General features: G+C 36.8%; 1 protein-coding gene across 3 annotated transcripts in view; it reads left to right on the top strand.

Annotated features, from left to right (window-relative positions):
• The first annotated feature begins 1,066 nt into the window (after positions 1–1,066).
• The window catches only part of nyap2a (neuronal tyrosine-phosphorylated phosphoinositide-3-kinase adaptor 2a), a 35,379-nt gene continuing 13,703 nt past the window's right edge, over positions 1,067–22,742 (top strand). The window contains exons 1-3 of one of the 3 annotated variants that reach the window (XM_059514010.1): positions 1,067–1,785; positions 4,452–4,668; positions 12,965–13,266. In XM_059514010.1, the coding sequence (XP_059369993.1) occupies positions 4,472–4,668; positions 12,965–13,266 (499 nt within the window). In that variant the 5' untranslated portion in view covers positions 1,067–1,785; positions 4,452–4,471. Of the gene's footprint in view, positions 1,786–4,447; positions 4,669–12,964; positions 13,273–22,742 lie in introns of all 3 variants that reach the window. The other 2 variants (XM_059514008.1, XM_059514009.1) reach the window with 2 other exon arrangements.

Raw genomic sequence — 22,742 nt, 5'->3', positions numbered from 1 at the left:
TATAAGAGCATAGTCCATAGAAGTGCTGTCTTCAGTGAACAAGTGTTTAAGTCAGCAAGAGAAAAAATGGGTATATTATTAACTAAACGCACCCATTTTGCCCATTAAGCATCTTGCTAGAGAAGGAGTTTACATGTTTTTGTAGAACTGTACAACTTTTGCTGGAAAATAGAAAGAGATGGAAAATAGTCTGGAATCATAACTGACATATGTATTTATTTAAAGCTACATTATATATATATATACAAATATATATATATATATATATATACAAAACTACACTACTGTTCAAAGTTTGGGTTTAGGAAGTTTTTACCTTGGTTAATACCTTCATTCAGTAGGAATGCATTAAATAATAAAAAAAAGATTAAAGAGACACAAAAAATACTTAAAAATATGTAGAATGGTTTCCATAAAAATAATGATAATGATATTCTAGAGCACCAAATCAGGATATGAGAATGATTTTTGATGGACTATGTGACACTAAAGTAATGGCTGCTGAAAAGTTAGCTTTGCCATAATATGAATACAACATTAAAATATTATTTTTTTTAAAACAAATTGGAATAAAATTTCACAGTGTTACTGTTTTAATGTGTTTTTGATCAAATAAATGCAGCCTTGGTGAGCATAAGAGTTCCTACTTATTTCAAAAACATAAAAAAATCTAACCACCCCAAATGTTTGAACGGTATATATAGTCTATGTATTCCAATTCCTTGGAAACCTGTTTGAAAACAGACATTATTTTTCATGCAGAAATAAAATTTCACTTTTAAATGCCAAAAACACATACACATATCCAACTGTCTCTTGAGTACTTTTGCATCAGCCATTGTAGTTGCCTGGTGATAACATTGTGCCCTCAGGAGAGGATTAACACACACACACAACCTTTCTCACTCACACACTCTCTCGCTCTTTCTTTCAGAACCACGGACAGCTCTAAGCAAACCACATGACTGGTTGAGAGACACGAGGGATGAAGAGAAAGAGAGAGAGAGAGAGAGAGAGAGAGAGAGAGAGAGAGAGAGAGAGAGAGAGAGAGAGAAGATCACCAGGGGACAGAGTGAGTAAGCAGTGAGGGCTGGAGGGAAGGAGATCAGAGAGAAAAAAAGAAGGAAAGAGGAACTAAGGAAAAGACAGATGCTATAGCTGGTCTTTTTGCCTACTGACGCCTGAGCTGGGCTCATCTCTGCGTGTGTGTGACGTGCATGGGGGTATGTGTGTGTGCTTGTGACGGCAGCCGCGGCGGGAGCAGCAGCAGCAGCAGCAGCAGGGGAGGACGGATCAAAGAGATTGTAGGACACGATGCATTTAGCTGCCTAACGTCTCTGCGCACACACCCCAACTGGCTAAACGAGAAAACATTCATACTACGCGCATCCGTACGCAGCCCACCCCACACACACACCACGCGTGTGTGGGGACAGCACAGATGAGGCAACCACCAAAGGGAGGTGTGGATCTTTCCAGAAGCGTTTGGTAGGGGGAGAGGACAGCCTCGGTGGCCGTAGCCCAGCAGGAGTGGTCATAGGTGGGGAAGGGTCAAACCACCGACCACTACCTTCAGTTTTCTTCAGAGCTCTAGAAACGCCAAAGATGGACACGTCCTTCATCTTTTTCTTCCTCACACCAGTGTGTGTTTCCTCCATGCTGCGTTGCTGTCGCCGGGCTTGTCTCTCAGCCGCAGGGGGATTCGATATCGTGCGGTGTTGAGAAACGCACACACAGAACACACCTGGAGATCAGCTGTTCCGGGAGAGAAGATTCACTGATACCGTGAGTGTAATCATGTATATGTGTGTCCATCCAGATGTTTTGCTTTGTTTCATTTCCATCTCATAATTTCCTTATCAGTTCTTCATCATCTGTATGAGAGCAAGAGTGTCAGCGGATTGTATGGGATCCAATCAGCATATTACCCACAATTCCAAACCGCATCTTCAGACTCATTCATGATTCATTTGTACAGAATGGGACACATCTTAACATAACATTTTAATGAAATGATTTTGAATATTCTCATTTCAAATATAATCCGTTTCCTTGTATACATCAGTTTTCATCACCTGTGTGACATGAACAGTCGAACTGAGCATCAATTGTATCGCTCTGGATCCAAATCAGCATTTTACCCACAATTCCCATCAACATCTTCAGACTCATTCATGATTCAACCTCTTTTGACATTTGTACAGAATGGGATATTTATACAATGTTTCAATGAAATGACTTTGCATGCTCTGTTAAAGGAAAAGCTCATCCATGTTATGTCATTTCAAACCTTTATGACTTTCTTTTCTGGAACATAAATGAAAAATGACCATAGCTTTTGGTTCATACATTGAATTCAATATTTTAGAACCTCAATGTTCTATGGAACAAATAAAGTCAATCAGGTTTGGAACGACATGACAGTGAGCAAATGAAACTGAATTTTCATTTTTGGGTGAACTATCCCTTTAAATGAGTGTGTGCTATGTTAGAATCGCTGCATCCAATTGGTTCTTGGTGTATTACAGTGATTCTCTTGTGTTTCAATGATTCTGGATCTACTCATGTTGGGTGTGTTGTGCAGTACTGAAGGCTATTTCTATTCCTCAGTCATGAATTGGCACTATTAATGTAGTGTGGTGCGGAGGAAACCGTGAATTACAGAGTAATGGAACGAATAAGCAAGCTAAACTCCACTCACCGGGATCCTTTAAAGTGGTGCTGTGGTCTCGCTGACCTATTTTGTGTGCAGCAATGGAAATGTGGCATCTTGCCACCTCATCACTCTTAAAAAGAGACTTAGTGTTAGATGTTTTATTAAAATACATACACAAATGGTGATAAAACATAATTGTGAAACATGACCCATATGTGGCCAACATCTACAAAGGAGAAGAATATCTCGTTTCATGCTTTCGGCATTACATGAGACTCTCTCTTTCTCACACACACACACACACACACATGGTGAGGATATCATGCTTGCCAGTGTAAAGCGGAACTAATGCATCTTCAGCACAGAATTAGGTTCTCAGCTTCCTGCATTTTGTCAGCGCACTAGGATACTGTTGCCTGGAAACCCACAGTTCCTTCTCCTCAAATTCCATTTATAGAATACAGCTGTGTGTCCCTGTGTTTGTAAGAGTGTGAGGGCATCTATGAGCATGTGCAGGTGTGTGTGTGCGTGTGTGCGCATGCTCACATGTGTGTGTACAGAAGTGTGTGAGAGACCTTAAATGGAGGAGAAGCAGATGTGTAGGTGGGATTGTGACTGAGAGAGAGGGAGACAATCTGAGATCAGAGTCTATATTAAGACATGCTGAATAATACAACAGAGAACAGCACACTGGATGACATCTTCACAAAGTTGTAAAAATAAATTTGACATACTCTCTCACTCATGCAAAACTAGGCTGAAAATCATTTCTCTTTATGTACAGTGTAAGCATGTAGAAACAAAGTAGTAGGGTGAAATAAGGCCTGTAAGTGGCACATAATGTTGGACCAGATGTTACCACTGTTTGCATGTAATGCTAAGAAACTAGTCTAAACTTGTTTATATACTTGTGTACTTTGTGGACAATATTTTCAACATAAGTTAGATGGACAGATAGAGAAAAGATAGATAGATAGATAGATAGATAGATAGATAGATAGATAGATAGATAGATAGATAGATAGATAGATAGATAGATAGATAGATAGATAGATACATGTAGATAGATAGATAGATAGATAGATAGATAGATAGATAGATAGATAGATAGATAGATAGATAGATAGATACATGTAGATAGATACATGTAGATAGATAGATAGATAGATAGATAGATAGATAGATAGATAGATAGATAGATAGATAGATAGATAGATAGATAGATAGATAGATAGATAGATAGATAGATAGATAGATAGATAGATAGATAGAATTTCAAAACAGAACAATAAAACGATGGATGGATGGATGGATGGATGGATGGATGGATGGATGGATGGATGGATGGATGATGGACAGCTAGACAGGGAAGGATAGAATGTTGGATGGTTGGACAAATGGGCGGATAGATGTGGTCATTATAATTAACTCTTTATGCATATTTTTTGTGTTCTCATTATAATCCTAGTTAGCTATGTAAATATGTTAAACATGCTAGCTCTTGCCCTTTCCCAGCAGTGAATCATGCTCTTCAGTGTCAAAGGATAACATATTCCCCTGAGAACGTGCCATTGTGTGTGTGTGTGTGTGTGTGTGTGTGTGTGTGTGTGTGTGTATGTGTGTGTGTGTGTGTGTGTGTGTGTGTGTGTGTGTGTGTGTGTGTTTATACGTCCCACCTGTACCTCACAAGTTCTTTTTTTATATATAAAGAGCAAGCTCTCAAGAGGACGGAATGACATGTGTATGAGACACTCAAGTCTCTCTCTCCCTCTCTGTCTCTCTGTCTTCCAGGCAGTCTCTCTGCTGTGCTGAAGGATGGATTCAGGGGAGGACGAGTGCACACATTTCCTGCAGTATGTGGAGGACAGCGGTCTGAGGGCGTATGACGAGCTGGTTATCCAGAATGCCTCTGACATCGCCCGAGAGAGCGACCGCGTCCGTAACCAGGCACAGTGGACATACCTACAGGAGAAAAACCAGAAGAAGAGACGTCAGGAGGAAGCTATCAAGAGGTACACACACAGACATACACAACTAGGGATAGACTTGTGGGAATACTGCACATAATAATGCTATTGGCTATTAGTATTGTTCATAATTTGGGATTTGAACAAATCCCTGTATCCTTATTGAAAATTCAGCACGCAGCACATCCTGCTCTGTTTTAGACTTGCAAACAATAAAACAGGCAAAATTGTCCCACATATGAACACCAAAGCATATCTACACTCTTAGAGTACAAAAACTGTCACTAGGATGGTATCTTTTCAAAAGGTATAACCTTACTGACTTAAAAGCCTCTCATTGTTCAAAACAATAATCAAAGTCCCCACTTTCATATATTCTAAGATTTCTGTTGTAAATATATTAAAGCTGTTTGTTTCCATTTTTTTAATTTATATATTTAATGAAGGAACATGGGTAATTTATTTTATATATTAAGTTAATTAATCACTATTCATTTTGTGATTCCAAAAGTGATGTTCTGTGTTCCAGAACTGTATGTTCTTAAATACAAACAATACGGTAGTTATTGAAGGAATATAAAAAGAATATATGATTTCAGTTCACATCTTGATATTATGTGTAAAATTTTAAATTGTTATTTAGATTTCAGTTTGATTGTTGTATATATTAAGAACATTTTATTAGTTTAAATACTTTCGAGTAATCCCAAGTCCCCCTATTTGGACAAGCACTTTAAAAAATGACAATTTTACTGCCAAGTAATAAATAAATAAATATATATATATATATATATAAATTAAAAGTTAACATTACTACCATATTGAAAGTGTGAGTGACATTTATGTTATGCTATTTAACAATTGGGATTTTAGTTGCCTGTGTGTGCAAAGAGAGTGAGAGAAAGTCAGGGAAATAAAGGTCACTGGTCCTGAGCTCTAAAAGTCAATGAGGAAATAGCTGGATATTAGAGGGACAAACACAGAGTCAATGAAAACCTTCAGCCATTATGCTGTCTGTCTGTGTGAGCAGCAAAGAGTCATTTAGCACAGACAGTTCTGCCAGTCTAATAAAAGACAGACACAAAAGGATGCTTTGATTAATCTAACAGCAGCCTGAGGTGTGCGAGTTTGTGTGCGTAATTATATTCCAATGCTTTTGTATTCCCTTTATTGTTATTTTGACTTTGGTGTAGCTAAATTTGGAACAAAACGCTGTATGCAACCCATTTTACTTCAGTAATGATGTACTTTTGAGGTATGTTATTTATATAATTTCTTATTTTCAAATGCTTTCAGGGTACAGTATAATCCAGACATTTCATTGTGAGATCCACCGACCTATTTTAACAGCACTAGTATTTCTAAGCATATTAAATGTTATTAAAAGTAAATAGGTTCCATTTTAATAAATCTTGGATGGGTGATTGTTCATATAGTCACAAAATTTAAACTGCATTATCGCACGCCTCTCTATATAAAGATGGATATATATCCAATTGTATCCGCATAAATACAATATTATAAATGCCTATTATATTTTATTTTGTTTCAGAATGTAAACATGTTGTCACTCAGCTCTTTATATAAAGTTGGATATATAAGTACAGTAAACCTGCATTACTTTATAGCATATCTCGCTTGCTTGCTTATGTCACAAAATGTAAACTAAATTATCACTAAATGTAACTAATCATGAAAATATTAAGATATAAACGTCAACATCAACATTTTCTATAAAGCTGCTCTGAAACATGTGTATTGTGAAGACTTATTTTAATAGACTTGCATATAATTTTGTCTTTAAAGACATGTCTTGAAAATCTGACTTGTTCCATGTTTAAGTGCTATAATCATGTCCCTGGTGCATCTACCAACCCAGAAAACATGAAAAAGAGCAACTCAGTAAATTGTTTTTGCTAAACCTTTCTCTGCAAGCTTGTGGAAAAATGAGCCGCTCAGATTTTGCTCCCCCCATGACATATCTAGGGGATCTTATAATAATATTACTGCCCCTTAATCTGCAAGCTTCCAACCAACAATGCCGCCATTCTGTTTTACAAGCAACAACTGTGTACTCAAATGTCATGTGACTGCCGCTTTCTGTGCACGTGCTTCATGAGTGTGCGCTCAGGAAACTTTACGTTATAAGTTTAAACTGATATGGCTTTAAAACACATGATTTCAGTGCGATAGATGTGATAATCATAAACAAACAGATGTTTTTTTCTCTGAGTATTTTAGGTAAGAGCTGTAAAGGCACAGTCCTATTCTGAAAAAGGGGGCGGGGAAAAGCAGCTAATTTGCATTTAAAGGGACATGCACGAAAACAGACAGTTTCTGCTTCCACTCAAAATAGTGGAATTTTGTGAAATAGTCATATTTTCAAATTGATATAATAAATGATCTCTGGGGTATTTTGAGCTGAAAATTCACAGACACATTTTGGGGACACCTGAGACTTATACTGCATCTTATAAAAGATGCATAATAGTTCTCCATCAGCATACATTCTTCTACCCTCTCATGTTTTGTTCATCATTCCTCTTTTACTCTTCCTTTTTAGCACATCTCTTTATCAACAACTTGTCCTCTCAACCCCCTCATTTTCTCTTGCGCTGCCCCTTTAACCCTTCATTTCCTCCTGGTTGTACCCTGTTATTGAACCTCTGGTTCTTTCCTCCTCTTTAGCATCTCTCTGAGAGGTCTGAGTGGTGGCCCTCTATTCATACAGCTTGAGACACTCTTCCTAAAGTAATGGGGCGTAAGTGGGGTATTCTTTACATGGAGGGGAGGTCAATGACATACACAGAGTGATCAAGTTCATCTGTGGGTTGTCTCTTTTCCTTGGAGGTGTTTTAGTCAGATTAAACAATCAGGATTACAGAATGCAGATGAAATTTCATTAACATAACATACACGCACATATAAACAGGGACAGTGGGAGGGCCTAAAGTCACACCTCCTCATCCTGGAGATGGAAAAACAGGGTCTGTCACCATGGAGACAGAGGGGTGAGTTTCTATGGCAACAGTGGGCTTGGTCCTCATCTCCCTCTCGTCTCTAAATTTAGACTGCTAGCCCCTGAGGACACACGGTCCCTTAAAACACACACAACAGAAGGCAGGTTTGTATGTGTCATTCAATTGCTGTCACACACATAGATATGCACACTGAGAGAAACCTGCCCAAGGACACACACAATGGAAAATCTGGATCTGATGACCTTACAGGACCTGCATAATACCAGAAATCCTGTTACAACTCCACTCACTCTAATATGTGAGTATGTGTGCATGATGAAGAGGCTTAAAATGAATGTGAATATGATTGGATTGGGACATGAATGAGAAATTATAGGCACACACCTACATTTGTTTCTCTGTATGTAGATATATAATGCATAGGGATATAAAGGGATTTTATGAGATGTTTTATAGCATACTTCAGTTAAGACAAACCAACTTTCTTTGTTGTGTTGGTGAAACAGGCTGGCGAAGTTACATTTCACCCTGAAAATCATTTGAAAATAATAAGAATTTATTTTAAAAATAAGAAAAAAAAAATCCCAGAAAAGATTATTTTCATAACATTGACATTTAGGTCAATTCTGTAATACAGAAATAAAAACAATAAAACATTTATAAAATGTAAAAAAAATTCTAAAATATATATCAAAATAATAACAAATACTATAAAATATAAATATAATGATAAACATTAAACATTACAAATTATACTACAATTTACAATTTAACTATTATGTCATTATTTTTTCACATTCAAGTAATGAGAATTGTCTTTGTTACACATAACCTTAGCTAATGAGAATTGGGGGAGGGGAGGATATGCTTAATTGTCATGAACATTATGTCATAATGAAAACAATCTTGAAATATACAGATTATATTTCACCATGAAAATCACAAGATTATTATTATTATATATATTTGCATAAACAAAATAAAGTTAATTAATTTTTCAGTGCAACATTTTTTAGAACATTAATTAATTATTTTTATGATGTTATTACTGTAATAGAATAATGAAAATCATTCTGTCCAGATGCTTAAAAAAAATGGGATACTACTACTACTACTACTAATGCCAATAATAATAATAATTATTATTATTATTATTTAATAATAAATATTATAAAATGCAAAAAAAAAAAAGTTACTCTACAAATGTAATTTTATTCAATTAACAGTTTAACTGTTATATCATTATTTTTGCAATTTGCACATTAACATTTTGAATAAACCTAATAAGACATTTTTCACATAAACAATAGGCTAATGAGAATAGTGGAAAGGAAGGGAGTCTTGCTAAATTGTCATGAAAATAATAATAATACAAACAGCCTTGCTGCTTCTAAATATAACCTTATTTTCATGTGAGATTTTTATTTTATTTTACGATTAAAAAAAAAATTCTTGTCAGTGTTAGAGTGTCTGCGTTATGTGTACATGTTTGCATTGCAACTATATAGGAGAGAGAGGAAGTGAACTGTGAACACAGCTTTTCAGATATTAATGATAATTCATGTTCAATAAATTGCCAGGAAATAGTTTTGATGTGGTTGCTATGGCAGCAGCCAGTAGCCCTGAAAGCAATTTGGGTGTCTAACGCAAACCGCAGTCAATGATATCGTCTACGCTGACTTAAACAGCGTCACTATGACCTGATGTAAACATCAACAACAAAAACCAAAGGGAAATGCTACAGAAAGGCAGTGTTTTGAAGAAGAAATCTACAGACATGCTCAGATCAATAACATGGACATTGACATATGAGTGAAGGTCAGGGAAAGGTCACTTTGAGTGGTGCATCATTTTGGTAGACGGAACACACACGTATAGACAGCATACAGACCAGCTTCAGGCAAACCTGTAACTCTGTGTCCATTGAGATTAGTTTGTGTTTATAAAACGAATAGATCCGGTTCTTGATTCTGATTGGTTGAGCTGCTTCGCGTCGTGCCTAACAACGTCCCTTAGCTGTTATAAATTCACTGTAAACCAGCTTCTTGGGGCTTATTGCTTTATTGAAACAGAAAGATTTAGTACAAAACCATCAATACTGCATATGGATGCATGTTTGTGTGCGCAGTATTTCACGTTCATAGTAGCGTGCTAAATAATACATCCTCTGTGTCTAAGCATATATGCAAACAATGCTTACTAAATGCTAACCACTTTTCTTTCCATTATAGCAATAGTTCACCCAAACATGAACATTTCCTAAAAATATTCTCATCCAAGATGTAGATGAGTTTGTTCATCATTAACATGACTTACTCACCAAAGGATACTCTGCAGTGAATGGGTGCCATCAGAGTCCAAACAACTGATAAAAACATCACAACATCACACAACACACAAATCTTATCTTGTGAAGCAAAAATTTGTTTGTAAAAAACAAATCTATCACTAAGATGGATTCAAACCATTGCTTCCGGCTAAAATATTGCTTTTTAATATTGCTTTTTCTAGTGAAAAAGTCATCTCGTCTGAATCAGGAGAGAAATGTGCATGGATCAAGCACCATTTACAAGCAAAATTTCATTTTCGATTCATTAAATATGCTACTAACCACTATTCCATGACCTTTAACCCTTCATGCAAACATTTGTCAGGGAAGAGACTTTCCATCTAAATCCATCTATTGATTTATACTGAGCTAATGATATTTGATATTTTCTTACCCTACCCTTAAACCCTCACACAAACCTTTCAGCATTTTAATTAAGACATTATTTATTATGTTTATTAATCTATTGTCCTTGTGAGGACCATTAGCTGCTCTGCACAATGTAAGTGGTTTCAAGTTTTACTACCTTTTCGGGACATTTGCTCCACACAACTCAGGCGAAAGTTGACACATACACACACACACACACACACACACACACACACACACACACAGGCACCACACTAGGCAGCATAAACTAGACTATGCTGGTCTTGTAAGAGCACTACACTGCTATGCTAATGTGAACATCCATCAATGAAGTGATCGAGTAACCATAATGATATAGACTGAAATGATGATACATTATTTCCTGAAAATAAAGGAGGGATGTGGAGGCTTTTAAGACAGGGAGTTATTATTATTATTTTTTTCAGTCTTTCTGAAATACAAAATAGCGACAAGTGTAGACTGTTGTTTAAAATTTTGGGGTCGTCAAGATTTTTTACATTTGTTATAGAAGTCTGTTATGCTCATCAAAACCTATTTGATCAAGTTTGGCAAAACCAAATTTCCAGCATTATTACTCTAGTCTTTAGTGCACATGATCCTTCAGAAAACATTCTAATATTCTGATTTGCTGCTCAAAAAACATTCTTATAAAAATTTCTTATAATTATCAATGTTGAAAGCCGCTGTGCTGTTTGTGGAAAGCCTGATACATCTTTTATGAGTACTCTTTGATAAATAGAAAGTTCAAAAGAAACAAGAAATCTTTAATGTCACCTTTGATCACTTTAATGAATCCTTAATTGCATAAAAGTTTAAATTTCTTAAACAGTATTGTAGAAATCATGGACAAAGTAAAAATGAAAAGACAGAGGTTAAATGCCATCAGACTTTTTTTTTTTTTTTTTTTTTTTTACATTTTTTGGTGATTTAGTCTTTCAACTGAAGCCTGTGGTTAATACATTAGTTAATACAATAGTTATATTATAGTTTTAATTGTTCGATTAGATTATCAACATATGAAAAAGTAAAATGAGTGACTGATTGGCCATTTGGTAATATTATTTTCCTCTAAAAAAGATTGAAAAGAGAAAGGAAAGAAAAAACAATGCCTGGTCACTCAAGACAGTGTGAAGTGTGACCATTGAGTGGGAGGGAAAAATTGCAGACGATACAAGAAAGACAAGACAGATGACAACACACATGGATGAAAGGATGCAAAGAGAGAAGCAGAGAGATGAGGGACGCTGGTGCAGTGAGCTTGGCAGACAGACTCTCAATCACTCTTTATGAAGCACCACAGCACCACACCCTCCCCTCTGATTACACACTCACAAAGTGTGTGTGTGTGTGTGTGTGTGTGTGTGTGTGTGTGTGTGTGTGTGTGTGTGTGTGTGTGTGTGTGTGTGTGAGTGAATGGTTACTTAAAGCCAATGCGAGTAAATCCTGTCTGCCCTTTAGTATGATTAGTTTTCGTCCAACAGACAGAGAGAGAGAATTTGAGAGACAGCAATTGAACTGAATGCCCCCTTCTCCCTCCCTCCCTCTCTTTCTCTCCTTCCCTCTCTCTCTCTCTCTCTCTCTCTCTCGCACTTTCTCATGAACAGACAGATGAAAGTAACTCGATTTTTATAGGATATTCGGTGCAGAAATCATCTTAAAATCCGGCCAAATTGCTCTGAATTGGATTATGCAGAAATGACTTTTAGGCAAGATAGATTCATGAAGTTATGAGGGAACGGATAGATGGATGGAGGGAATTCGCCTTTTTTCTGTAACATTCTCACATTACAGAGAATATTTTGTCACAGTTATATTGCGTAAAGCTGCATACAAAATAAAATATGAAACATGTTCGAAACCACTAATAATGAAATAAACTAGAAAACAGAGAACAAAGACGTTAAAAAGTTATCTGTTACAAAATTATCATAATCCTTTATTGACAGTTTACTAGAAAGTCTAATATAGTATTTTATAAAAGTAGGTACAGGTATACTGTATATGGAATAGGTAAAGCATAGGTAAAGGTTTTATATATATATAAGTCTCTTATGTTCACCAAGTCTGCTTTCATTTGGTTAAAAATACAGTAAAAACTAATATTGTGAAATATTACAATTTAAAATAACTGTTATTGTAAAATTATATATTTTTATGATAGCAATTTACAAATTTTATTATTTTATTATGAATATGCTGCTTAGTTTTCAAAGCTGAAAATAGTTTTTAGTGTGTGTGTGTTTTTAAGGTTCTTTAATGAATGGAAAGCTACACATAGCCTTCTTTCTCAATTATATTTGCATGAGGATTTTTCCGGTTGTAAATCTCCACAAACATCCTCCCCGATCGATCTCTGATCTGTTTGAATTGAGCTCCCTCTGACCTGTGCTATGTTTGTGTGTTTGCAGTATTCTTTGTGAATTCAAATGAATGAATGAATGTTGGACTAGAACAGAATATTAATCTGTAATATTGGTCTTAATCTGTGCTGCTGTTCTGTCATGTGCTTGATTTTGCTCTGTTCTGGAACAGGGTCTGATGCTGAAATCCATCAAGCTTTCAGGAAGCATATGGGGTTCATAGATGGGTGCACGTTGAATACTTTGTGAAATGCTTTAATAAACTGCCTTTTTCTCTTCAGGATTGGCGAGGATGTGGCCCGTGTGACGGAGGGAGGGGGATACGCAGGCAAACACTTTCGTATGGGCTTCATGACTATGCCAGCCCCTCAGGACCGTGGTCCTCCTCCCTGCGGGCCGGGCTTCACCGTCCGCTCACAGTCTCTGCACTCAGTGGGAGGGGGAGAAGAAGAGGGGAGTCCCACCTCGAGAAAACAGCCCCCGCCCAAACCCAGACGAGATCCCAACACCAAACTCAGCACCTCCTCTGAGACCGTCAACACTGGGCTCAGCACAGGGAAGAGCGGGAAGGAAACAGACAAATGTGACGGTAAATATGTGTGTGTGCATGCAATAACACGAATGCTTCTAGCTACTGCATTAAAGCTCGATTTTGTGTTGAAAATATGTCTGAACTTGGAACAGCATTCATAATGCTGAGTTTTTCTATTGTGAATTATCAATTCAAACGACATGCATTCCTTCTAAACACACACAGACACACACACACACACACACACACACACACACACACACACACACACACACACACACACACACACACACACACACACACACACACACACATCACAAGCCTCTGGAAAAAAAACGGCATCTCTTATTCTTTCCCACCACTTCACTGTATGCAAATCTCCTCTCTTCTGCCATCTCTTTCGTGCATACCTCGTTCTCATGGATCATTACACATAAAGCGCTTCCTCTGAGCTTCACACACACACACACACACACACACACACACCAAACAGACCTTCCTCACTGCACCCACAACAGAACCATTACTATATAAACATGCAAGCATCCAAAACAAAGAAATGCACTGTTCAGGATGAAACCAAGAAATCATTCAACTTGGTGACTGAGGTAAAAATAGACTCGCTTTTTGCTTTATGTTAAGGCCTCTTTCAAAATATTATAAAAAAAAGGTTTCTGTTTTGGAAAGGAGTTCGAAAAAAAAAAATCTCTAAATATTTTAGAAAATATTTAACTGAATATACCTTAACTCAATTAAGAAAACTGCATTTACCTACGGCCAATTTATTCACAAAATAAACAGTTCAAATTTTCTCTCAAAACTCTGAATATATGTTGTTTTAACTCTGAATAAGTGCTCCCTATGTCTTATGACTGTTTGATTATGACAGTTTGTTATGGCTCTGCCTGAGGTGGGAAATAGCATTACAAAGGTGGCCATCGAGTGGACTGACCTGCTTTGAGAAGAACACTTAACAGCAGCACTGCAGACTCTAATGAGTCAGTGTCAGACAGTGCTGTCATTTTAAATAACTGAAAATGCGCACAGATGAAAGGTCACCAGACATATATTGACTTTCACAGACACCTGTAAATATACTCAAGAATCTTTCTAGGAACAGGTGACATCAACTCTCTGTCCTCCTCTGACTGGTCACCCTGAGCCAGCAAAAGCACTCTGATTGGTCGCCTGCTGGCTGCAGTGTCATTATGAATGGGGCAACCGTTGCCATGGGCAACATTCTCGGCCTAAGTGTTTTACTGGTGGTGACAGCTTCAGACAGAATTAACCGAAACACAGATGATGCCTCTTATGAACAAGTTCAGAGCTACAAGGTCGACAAGCTGGAGACTTGAGTCATGATTCACATTAACAACATGCTTACAAAGATGCAAACACAGTTTGAGTTAAAGCTGAAACAAATACTTTCACAAAAAAAAAAAAGATTTCTATCACTGGGACGGATCTCTTTCAAAAGGTATTAATATGTACATTTTATAGGTACATTAGATGCACCTTTTAGCTTTTCAACCCTCTACATTGCGAGTAAATCACTTGCATATGCGACTAAATCTTTACGTTGCTTTTGTACCTTTAATGGAGGTTTATATCTTTTTTTGTTCTATTGCAAGCCTAAACAGACAAATGTGCTGCTCTAGGCTGTTTTATATTATACAGTGAACAAATGCCTCAGAGAACTTCACTATTCCACACACACACACACACACACACACTCATTTCCACACACATTAGCCTTCCTTTAACCCTTAACTTGATCTTTACTGATCCCACTCAGAGAGCTGAGCTCATTCAAAGTGCTTTTTTTTTTTCAAATCCAAAGCAGAAGCACACATTACAACATACCTAACCCCACTCCAACACTTGACCTCATTTTTCAATGTTCGCATCCTCATTTAGTGTACATTAACCCTAAAAACATCAACTGGCTCTTTGCAGTGAAATTTGAAACGCAGCCAACTTCACTGTACTATATACAGCACATCAGTCCTTTTAGTATATTCTATCTCAAACACATGCAACCTCATTTTCTACACATTTTCTACTCGAGTCAAAAAAAACATTCTAATTGAATTTATATTTTAAAATATCATTTATTCCTGTAATAGCAACACTGCATTTTCAGCATCATTACTCCATTCTTCAGTGTCACATTATCCTTCAGAAATCATTCTAATATGCTGATATGCTGCTCAAGAAACTTTCTTATAATTATCAATCTTAAAAGCAGTGGTGCTGCTAAATATTTTTGTGGAAACCATACATTTTCAGGAATATATAATGAATATAAAGTTCCAGCACTGAAATATAATTTTTTTACATAATAAATGTCTTTTTTTCTTCCTTTTTTAAAAATCAATTTAATGCAAGCAATTGCGGAATAAAAGTATACATTCAGTAATTTAATTTGGTTCTCAAATAATACCCTACCCCTTCAAACATATAAACCACTTTCAGATTATAACCAGAGCATATTCTTAAAATCATATAGGATCTTGATGTCAGAGTAATGATCTATACTGTTTGACTCACTTAGCCTGAGGCTCTGTGGCATTTTCACCACACCAAGGCCACAGATGATTCCTCCAGAGGAGCCTCAAAGAGCTCAACATCTCTCCTCCTTCTCTTCTGTCTCATTCTCCCTCAGGCTCCGTGCTACATACACTTCCCCCCATCTCTCATCCCTCCTTTACTCTTGTGCCTTCATTTCCCACCCCAGTTTGGCACCCTTTCTTGTTCTCCTCATTACAATCCTGTCTTTTATCTCACTTGTTTATGCACTCCCTTTCTCACAGACTTGCCCACTTTTTCTTCTAGCCTTCTTTATTTTTCAATTCATGTTATAGAAACAATTCTCTTTCTACTCTTACTCTTCATGGTACAAAGATAGTATCAGATGGTTAAAGGGGTGGTTGATTGCGATTTCACTTTATTAACATTAGTTAGTTTGTAATGTTGTTGTTTAGAGCATAAATAATATCTGCAAAGTTGCAGCGCAATGCAAACGGAGATATCTTTTAAAATTCTGGCAGTTTAATGCCTACAAAAACGGCTGGAGAGGGACTACAATGAGCTTCTTCCCAGGTCCGTTACATCACAAACCCAGATAAACCCCGCCCCCAGGAACACGCAACAAAGTGGGCGAGGCCATGCTGCACTGCTTCATAGAAGAGGAAGAGAAAACTAGGGGTGCACATAAAAATCTGTGCATATATGAATCACGATTCTGTCTTCTAATGGATTCACAAGTTTCAAAACCAATGTTCTAAAGCAGCGGTTCTCAATCCTGTTCCTCGCGTTGCCCTGCTCTGCATTTCTCTCTCTCTCTCTCTCTCTCTGTCTCATTCAGATTGTCAGATCTCCAACAAACTGCTCCACTTATTCTCACAAAGCAATGAGAAGCGTTATACATGGACGCGTGTATGGTTGCTGTGCTGTATTAAACCTTTTATCAGAATAAAACCTAACAGAAGCAGTAACATTCACAAACAACAGTGTATCTAAAAGTATAAGACAACAACAAACAAACATACTGTTAAGAGCCGTGCTTGCACAGGTTCTGCGCGATCCTCTTCATTAATATTCTCTGGGTCTCAATCGGGCTCAAATTGATAAGCAATATAGAGGACGTCACTATTTACAATACAACCGAGAACATTCTGAGCTTGAGAGGGGCGGGATGTTCAGATGCGCTCAAGGTGGTTTAGCGAATCACAACACACTGAGCCAGCTGACCAATCTCAGCCCATCGCGTATTTCTGAGGGAGGAGCTTTGTAATAACAGGAAATAAATCGAAGGATTTGTCAGAGAAGGGATAGATCGGTGTGGAATAAATGTAAATTATGTGAAAAATTATGCATTTTTTTAAAAACGAAGCATGAACACATATTAGACTGCACTCCATGAACACAATCAAGCCTAGAAAAAAACCCAGTAAACCACCCCTTTACAACATTGTACTGATTGACTACAATGCTCAGTTACCTTGATATTTACAAGGTACTTCAAAGTATACTGTGCAGTTTCCATGGCAAATGTCCAAAACCATGGTAACATCACATTACTCTACTTTTGATTTTCTAATCCATATGACTCCTCTTACAAAAAAACTATGCTAGTACCATGATACAGTGATAGTATTAGATGATAAAACCATACTTTATATAATACTTTATATACGATACTTTAAGGGAAGTTGTGGCCTAATGGTTAGAGAATCGGACTCCCAATCGAAAGGTTGTGAGTTCGAGTCCCGGGCTGGCAGGAATTGTGGGTGAGGGGAGTGCATGTACAGTTCTCTCTCCACCTTCAATACCACGACTTAGGTGCCCTTGAGCAAGGCATCGAACCCCCAACTGCTCCCCGGGCGCCGCAGCATAAATGGCTGCCCACTGCTCTGGGTGTGTGTTCACAGTGTGTGTGTGTGTTCACTGCTCTGTGTGTGTGCACTTCGGATGGGTTAAATGCAGAGCACAAATTCTGAGTATGGGTCACCATACTTGGCTGAATGTCACTTTCACTTATTTCACTTCACTTTAATAAATGCCATAGTACTTAATGATTTTCATATTCAAAAACATGCTATTTTAACATAAAAGGTTCTTCAATTCAGTAAAAACCATGGCATTACAACAACACATCCAGAAATCACATTATATAAAATTTCTTCTCCAACGTTCCTTTTCTGCTTTTATTGTGTTGGTACCATGGTACTTTGATATTTACCATAGTACTGATTGACTACCTTGTCCATATACAATGATATGTAGGTACTTCAAAGAATACAATGGAGTTACTATGTTAAATGTGCAAATAATATGTAATAATAACCATGGTACAAAAATATTGTAATACTATGGTTACTCTAAGTACATTTCCTCCATGATTCCTCTTACTGTTTTGATACCAAAGTATAGGATAGTATCAGATGGTAAAACTAGTATTTTAATAAAAAGTGAAAGTGACATGAAATTCAGCCAAGTATGGTGACCCATAAAACTAAACGTGCTCTGCATTTAACCCATCCGAAGTGTGGGCACACACACAGCGGGCAGCAATTTATGCTGCGGCACCCGGGGAGCATTTGGGGGTTCGGTGCCTTGCTCAAGGGCACCTAAGTCGTGGTATTGAGGGTGGAGACAGCACTGTACATGCACTCCCCCCACCTACAATTCCTGCCGGCCCGAGACTCGAAATTACAACCTTTCGATTGCAATTCCAACTCTCTAACCATTAGGCCACGACTTCCCCCGATATATATTTAATATATATCATCGTATTAATTGATTACCATATTTACATGGTACTTCAAAAATATGAGTTCCATGGAATTACTATGGCACATGTCCAAAAAAATCTGGAAATGCTCTAGTACCATATTTAAATAACATAGCAAACCTCTTTCTTCCTTCATCTGATCCCTGTGATCTATTTAAGCATATGTGACAGCTTGCATGTGTACAGTATGTTAGTGTGCATTATCTTCTGTGCTGACCTGCTGTCAAGAGAACATGTATGTCCTATATATAGAGAGAGAGCTACTGACATACATGCAAACCTCAATAAATCATGGACAGCGTTCTTTAAACAGCATCATATTAAACTTAATGACATGTGGCATATATCTGTGCTGTATATCTCATTGGCGGGGACTATTTCACCTCTAATTTAGAGGGAAATCAATATAAATGCATTATCCTACTCATACAAGCACAGATAAACATCTGTATTAAATCAGCAGTGTAATACTAGATAACAGATCCAGCATTTGCTACATCCTCTGATGGGAAACAAAATATAAGACTGCTTTTGCTTTAGAGAGAGAGAGAGAGAGAGAGAGAGAGAGAGAGATGGATGTGTTGTGAGAGGAAGGTACATCATGCACCTGCTGTCTTCTAGAACACAGTGCCCTATATTTTCTCGTGTCACAGTCATCAAATTCACTTACAACACACTCACTCACACACACACACAAACATACACACACACACACACACACACACTGGCACCAACCATGAAGAGACCCTAACTATATGCTAAACAATATGGATTCATATTTCTGTGTTTTGTGTTCATATTATATTATATTATATTATATTATATTATATTATATTATATTATATTATATTATATTATATTATATTATATTATATTATATTATATTATATTATATTATATTCGTGGTCATTTATTATTATTTTAGTAAATCATGGCCACCATTCACTTTAAATGAGGGAACAAATCAATAAAGCATGGTAATACATTTCAGCCTCTGACTAAAAAAATAAAAAAATAATGCAACTTTATATTTCACAGTATTACTTCATACCTTACAACTGCATATTAATTTCGTACATTTTTTTTAGCTTATGTGCCAAAGTATTTTTCATTTACACACATTTAACAGCTTTATATTTTATTCTTTAGTGTGAATGCACATTTAGAGTTAGGGGCAAGAAATTATGTTCAACTAAATTTTTAAATAACAGAAATACATAGGTGGTTCTTAGAAGGTGTACAAGTTTGTGTGTGTGTGTGTGTGTGTAAATTTGCTGAGAAAATTCAAGTCACTGTCCTCGTTCTGTTATTTGTGTTCTCTCTGAGTCTTTTTCTGATTGATAAGTGAAATCATTTTGTCATTCTTGCTGACTTTCCATCTGTGTATCACAGAGTTCCACTACAAAGCTGATATAAACCCCTGTCATGTCCTTTACATAACATGACCCCCCCAACACACACACAAACACACACACAGGATCTAGAGTCTCTAGAGAATAACGTAATTATAGCTTCAGCCAGCATTACAGGAGATTAAAAATTAGCATACATCCCATGCTGCCCCATTAACTATTACTTGCACTTGTTGTTGGCAAGAGACACACTACAAGACACGAATACAAACACACACACACTGCTGTGCCGTTGGTCAGGGTCAGTCAAGCTGCCCTTCACTGAGCCAGCTGAGAAATGACGGAAAGATGGAGAATGAGCGAGTGAGTAAACAAGGGTGGGGGTGGGGGGAGATGGGGGACTGAAACAGTTGCTTTCCGCTGAGATGATTAGTCAGGATGAAATTCATTCATGAAGTTAAAATGACCTAGTTTTCTCTACTCTAGCTCTTTCTCTCCGCCCTCCAGTGTGTGTAGGAAACTGCCTGTTTGATTATTCCATGAACTCTTCCCACAAAGCTTAGCTCTCTAGCTGACATCACCAGTTACTGGCAGAAGTGCACTCAGGGTACGTTCCAATTGTCGATAACGCAAAGTGAACTTCACAGGGTATACAGCATAAGAAATAAGTGTATATCGTTATGTATCATTTCACAGGAAGTGGAAAGGCAATTTATCAACACCATGTAAATACTACACATATATCATAAATAAACCACATTTATTTTGATATTAAACTGCATCAGGCATTAACCCATCTAATTTATGTATATATAGCCTTTATATAGCTTATCAGTGGTAACTCAGTTTATGTACATATGGCAGAAATGTATGGAAAACTCAATTAAAGACATAATCAAACAGACAACGAACACTATTAACAGCAATTATTATAATGCAATCAAACTCATAGCAAAATTTGGTAGTTCTGTATGTTGTTTCATTATACATGCATTAAGAGGTGGTGGTGTAAACTTTTGAACAGGATGATGATGTGTAAATTCTTCTCATTTTGTTTAACCATCATATTTTTTTATTTAGTACTGGACTTCAGAAGCTACATAAATACTTACATGTTTCCCAGAAGACAAAATAAGTACAATTTCCCCTGATTATCCAGTTTAAAAAGTTCACACCCACCGTCTCTTAACGCATTATGTGGCCTTTTGTCACCTTTTGAAAAAGTTATGCATGAGTCACTCAATTCTCAGATAATTGTTCTGTGAAATAGCTTATTCAGGACAGTACTAAATAATAAATAACAATTTTGTTTCAATTATTAAAATATTTCACATTCTGCAAGGGGTATGTAAACTTATGGAGTGTGTGTACAACTGTGTGTGTGTGTGTTTGTTGACATTTTCTTCCAAAATGAGCCTTTTTAACCTGGCTTCTATATTTATGTTCCATTATGTCAGTTTAATTGCATAGAAAAGGACCTATACTGTGCCATTAGAGTACAATTACTGAACCTAAACATAGGAGCCTGATAAAAAAGCTCATTTTAGATGACAATTTCAGACGGCACTAAGAGGCTTTTGCATCTGTGTTATATCCAAAACATACACATATATATCTTATTATACCCAAAAAAGACAACTTCTACAGATATGCCCTACTCAGTGCGTAGAGACCCTTTAAATGAGAACACAGCTGCACACACACACCGAGCATGGACTGCTTTCCTCCTTTCTCAGCACTGGTAGCTCAACTGTGTATAATTAATCCTGTCTCAAGCAGAGTGTTAAACTCTATTCTCTCTAAAAAGTCCTTGGAGAAGCCTATTAACTTACTTCATAACCGCACACATTCAGGATTAGTGACTGTACTGAGAGGGCAATGGTGGGATGTGATGCGAGCAGAACGAATAAAATGTGAGGCATCAAAGATGATCACATGCACAATAGACTAGTAATGGCCCTGTGCAGCCCCATATATTTTTGTGGGTTAGCAATGACATTAAAAATAATAGAAGCTGACTGGGCTACCCTTCTGCCAAGGCTTAGCACTGCTAATATTTCCTGCTAACATATGTCATGACACTCTGATAACACCTTGCAATACTGTAATACTTTACTGCTATGCTGTACAACTTGTGGTGGGCAATATAACGGTAGGCACAATTAACCGGATGAAATTTGTTAACCAGTTGAGATATTCAACTATCGTCTCTATCGCAGTAACAAGGTCACGTGAAGTTGATGTGCTACATGGTCACTAAATTGTATCATTTGCACACGTTTTTAAGCATTGCGGTTTTATAAACAAAAACAAATGATCAGCAGTGAAAGAGAACTAATTCTGCTATATGTGCATGCTGTCAGAGAGACGTATGAAGATGGTGCTTATAGACTATGGGTGTATTGAACTAAAAAATTTTAACGCTTTATAGGCCTTGAACGGTTTAAACCACACTTGTATGTGTCAAAATGCGTGTATTTGAAAATATCCTCATAATCACAGCAATTTAGGTCAAGACTATGCAGTGTATTTATACATTTGATTATTTAAACAAGCTATGTATAATTTCTTATTTATTTGTTCTACTGTATGTTCTGTCCTATTGCTTAGTTAATTAGCTTTTTATTCTTATTGAATCGCTGGCTGTTTACTTGTCTTCAGTGAGCTTTTTTTTCATTTAGGCTAGTATTAGTTTTTAGATATTGACACTGGTGACAAGAATTATCACATTTCTATGGAATCAAAAATGTTGATGTCATAAAGGCCTTATTTAAAGCAAAAAAAAAAAAAAAAAAGTACTCATATCGTAATATAAGATTTTGGTCATATCGTCCACCCCTACTATTTAATCTAAATTAGATGTACTGTTGAATTCCATA

Source organism: Carassius carassius, chromosome 28, assembly GCF_963082965.1.
Source record: "Carassius carassius chromosome 28, fCarCar2.1, whole genome shotgun sequence".
Classification (NCBI taxonomy): Eukaryota; Metazoa; Chordata; class Actinopteri; order Cypriniformes; family Cyprinidae; genus Carassius; species Carassius carassius.
This window is presented reverse-complemented; position numbering and strand designations above follow the sequence as displayed.